This window comes from Penaeus japonicus, unplaced genomic scaffold, assembly GCF_977035675.1.
Source record: "Penaeus japonicus unplaced genomic scaffold, GWHDUDI00000001_assembly GWHDUDI00000024, whole genome shotgun sequence".
NCBI classification, from domain to species: Eukaryota; Metazoa; Arthropoda; class Malacostraca; order Decapoda; family Penaeidae; genus Penaeus; species Penaeus japonicus.
In genome coordinates this window covers 12,373,661-12,376,160 of record NW_028234426.1, presented here as the reverse complement: position 1 = coordinate 12,376,160, position 2,500 = coordinate 12,373,661, and the positions used below count along the sequence as shown (strand labels likewise).

The window sequence follows — 2,500 nt, the reverse complement described above, 5'->3', positions numbered from 1 at the left end:
ATTAATTATTGGGGATTCAAAGGGGTTTCAGTAAAGTCTGTGGGGTCAATACAATGCACTGATTGATTACATCATATTTTGATATTTATTTAATGAAGGATTGACTTAGAATTTTATTTTATTTATTGAATATAACACTGCCTCTTTGCTTGACTAAAGAGTAGTAATTGGAATTGTATTTTTATTAGGTTACCTGTAAAGGATTTCTTGAATAAAATGAAACCAGCAGGTTATGACATTATGATATCCTTCATTTAGCAGCTTCAAATTCTTCTTCAGATTTAGCAGAGCGGTGGAACAGCTGTGCACGATTCAGCTGCCTGCAACATGGGATCACAGTGCACACCAGCTTTGAGATGGTGCCTCCTTTCCCAAGATTCCTCCCAAATGTACAAATGAAACGGGAGGGCTTTGTGGTGCTTAACGCTGGCAATTTTATCCATGTGTTGAATGTTAATCTTGAAAATATGGACAGAAAGATGAAGGAGGTAGAGACAGAAATTTTAGGTATGAGAATTAGTGAGATCAGTTCCGAAGAAAGGGAAGAAGAGGAAGAGAGTGATGATGAGAGAGAGCAAGGGAAAGTCAAAGAAAACAGAGGCTCTTCAGGTAAGCAGTATTGTGGATCAAGCCTCAGATCAGGCAAAGAGTTTAATGTAATGGACAGCTCAAGTAGTGACGTTGACCTTGAGGCAGATGGCCGGAGTAGTTGTGAGGAGGAGGAAGGAACTCACATTGAAAAGGACCTAAGCAGTATTGAGTCTAGTACAAGTAGTCTGAAAGTTACTTTGAACACTGGGAGTATGTGTGGATGCAGTAGTTCAATGAGTGACAAAGACAGAGAATGGGAAATTTTGATTGGAAGTGTAGCACCAAGAAATGATGAGAGGGCAAGAACTGAAGGTTGTAATAACATTCATAGGATGTGTGAAAATTATCCACGAGGCAGTACCATGGAGGGTCAGGGTATGTCTCATAGATTTGACATCAATGACTGTGATAAAAGTCCTGGCAGTTGTATAGATCAAGACGATGGTGCCACAGCTGTCCAGGGCATCGTTCGTAATCTCTCGCTCAAAGATTTTCAATTGCCTGATGATTCTCCATACCATTTTTATGGAGAAAGTGACACTTTTAATGATAATGACTCAGACGACTCAACCAGGTGCTCACACATAAGTGAAGATTCCCGCCTGGGCCGCTCAGATCTCAGGGACACAGTGAGCATTAGTGATAGGTGTAAGAATGGAACAAATTGCTGTGGAAATAATATAAAGGCTGATGACTGTGCCTTTAATACTCAACAACAGGGTAGAATGGTACTTAGAAGTTCAAGTGAAAGTTCCTATGGGGAGAAGACACCAGTGAAACTCGCAGAAAAAGAGTATGAATTCATAGATGAAATTACTGATTCCCGACATGAAAAACTTAGTGTGTTCAGAAGAAGGCGACTGGCCGACAAGAAGTATGAATTCTCAGACGAGAACATTGAAAATGTTCCTCAAAAGTACAGCAGCTTCAGAAATCAGAGTCGGAGACTGATCATGAGTCCCTCCCGGTCCCCTCGTTTCCGCTCAATGGGTGTGCCATTATCCGAATTGTCCATAGAGCTGGGTGAGTCATCTGGCTTCATAAGATCCATGTATGAAAAGCTTCTAAGTCCAACCTCGGGTAGTGGCTCTCCCAGCGATGTACTCAGACCCATCAACCAGAATATCACTAGTCCCATCCTATCGCCTCGAGATGATCGCTGGAGAGAGGAAATTGATCGATTAGAAAAGGTAAATTCAGGAGTTTTTTCTAGTGTGCATGCATTAGCTAGATTGGGATTTCTTATTCTTTCTTTTTTTCATTTTGTAGAAGATCAATCATTGCTATGTAAGGTAATGGTACTTGAACAAGGTTATACATATGGAAGTTGACATGCTGAGTTCTTAATAAGGTTACTACAGAAATATTGGGGGACTAGAAATTGAAATATTTCAGTCCTTTCAGTATTAGACGCTCCTGTCACACTGATGGAACGAAAATCACACACTCATGCACAAAGTAAAAGCTTCAGTATCATTTATGTGGGAAAAATTAGTCAAAATATGCTAGTCAAATCTCATAAAAATTTATTTTATTATATCTTGACATGCTACAACAAAATGCTTTATAAGTATGTGGTGTACCATTAGGGTTTTAATGGAAATTTTAGATTTGAGAAGTATACCTCTACCTTATATTCACATATAGCTCACCTGCCCATCTCATATGAAAGTATGAAAATGAAAGAATGTAATAAGACCACATCCACCATTTTCCTTGACACAAGCATAACACATTTCAATTAAAGTGCACCTAGAAGATGGTTTAGGACAAAAAATAATTGACAAGTATTTTATTTAATTTTTTGCTTTTACATTCCCTTTGTGAGAATTATTTTATTACTTAAGATCCCATTCAAGAAATTAAAAAGTCATAAGGACACAAAGACAAGTAACTTGAGTTTTATGGG

At 38.5% G+C, this 2,500-nt stretch overlaps 1 protein-coding gene across 1 annotated transcript in view; it reads left to right on the top strand.

The window, feature by feature from the left end:
- Window positions 1-2,500, top strand: part of LOC122248416 (uncharacterized) — a 40,127-nt gene that overhangs the window by 14,031 nt on the left and 23,596 nt on the right. The window contains exon 6 of the mRNA XM_043008437.2: window positions 280-1,781. Within this exon, the coding sequence (XP_042864371.1) occupies window positions 280-1,781 (1,502 nt within the window). The remainder of the gene's footprint in view (window positions 1-279; window positions 1,782-2,500) is intronic.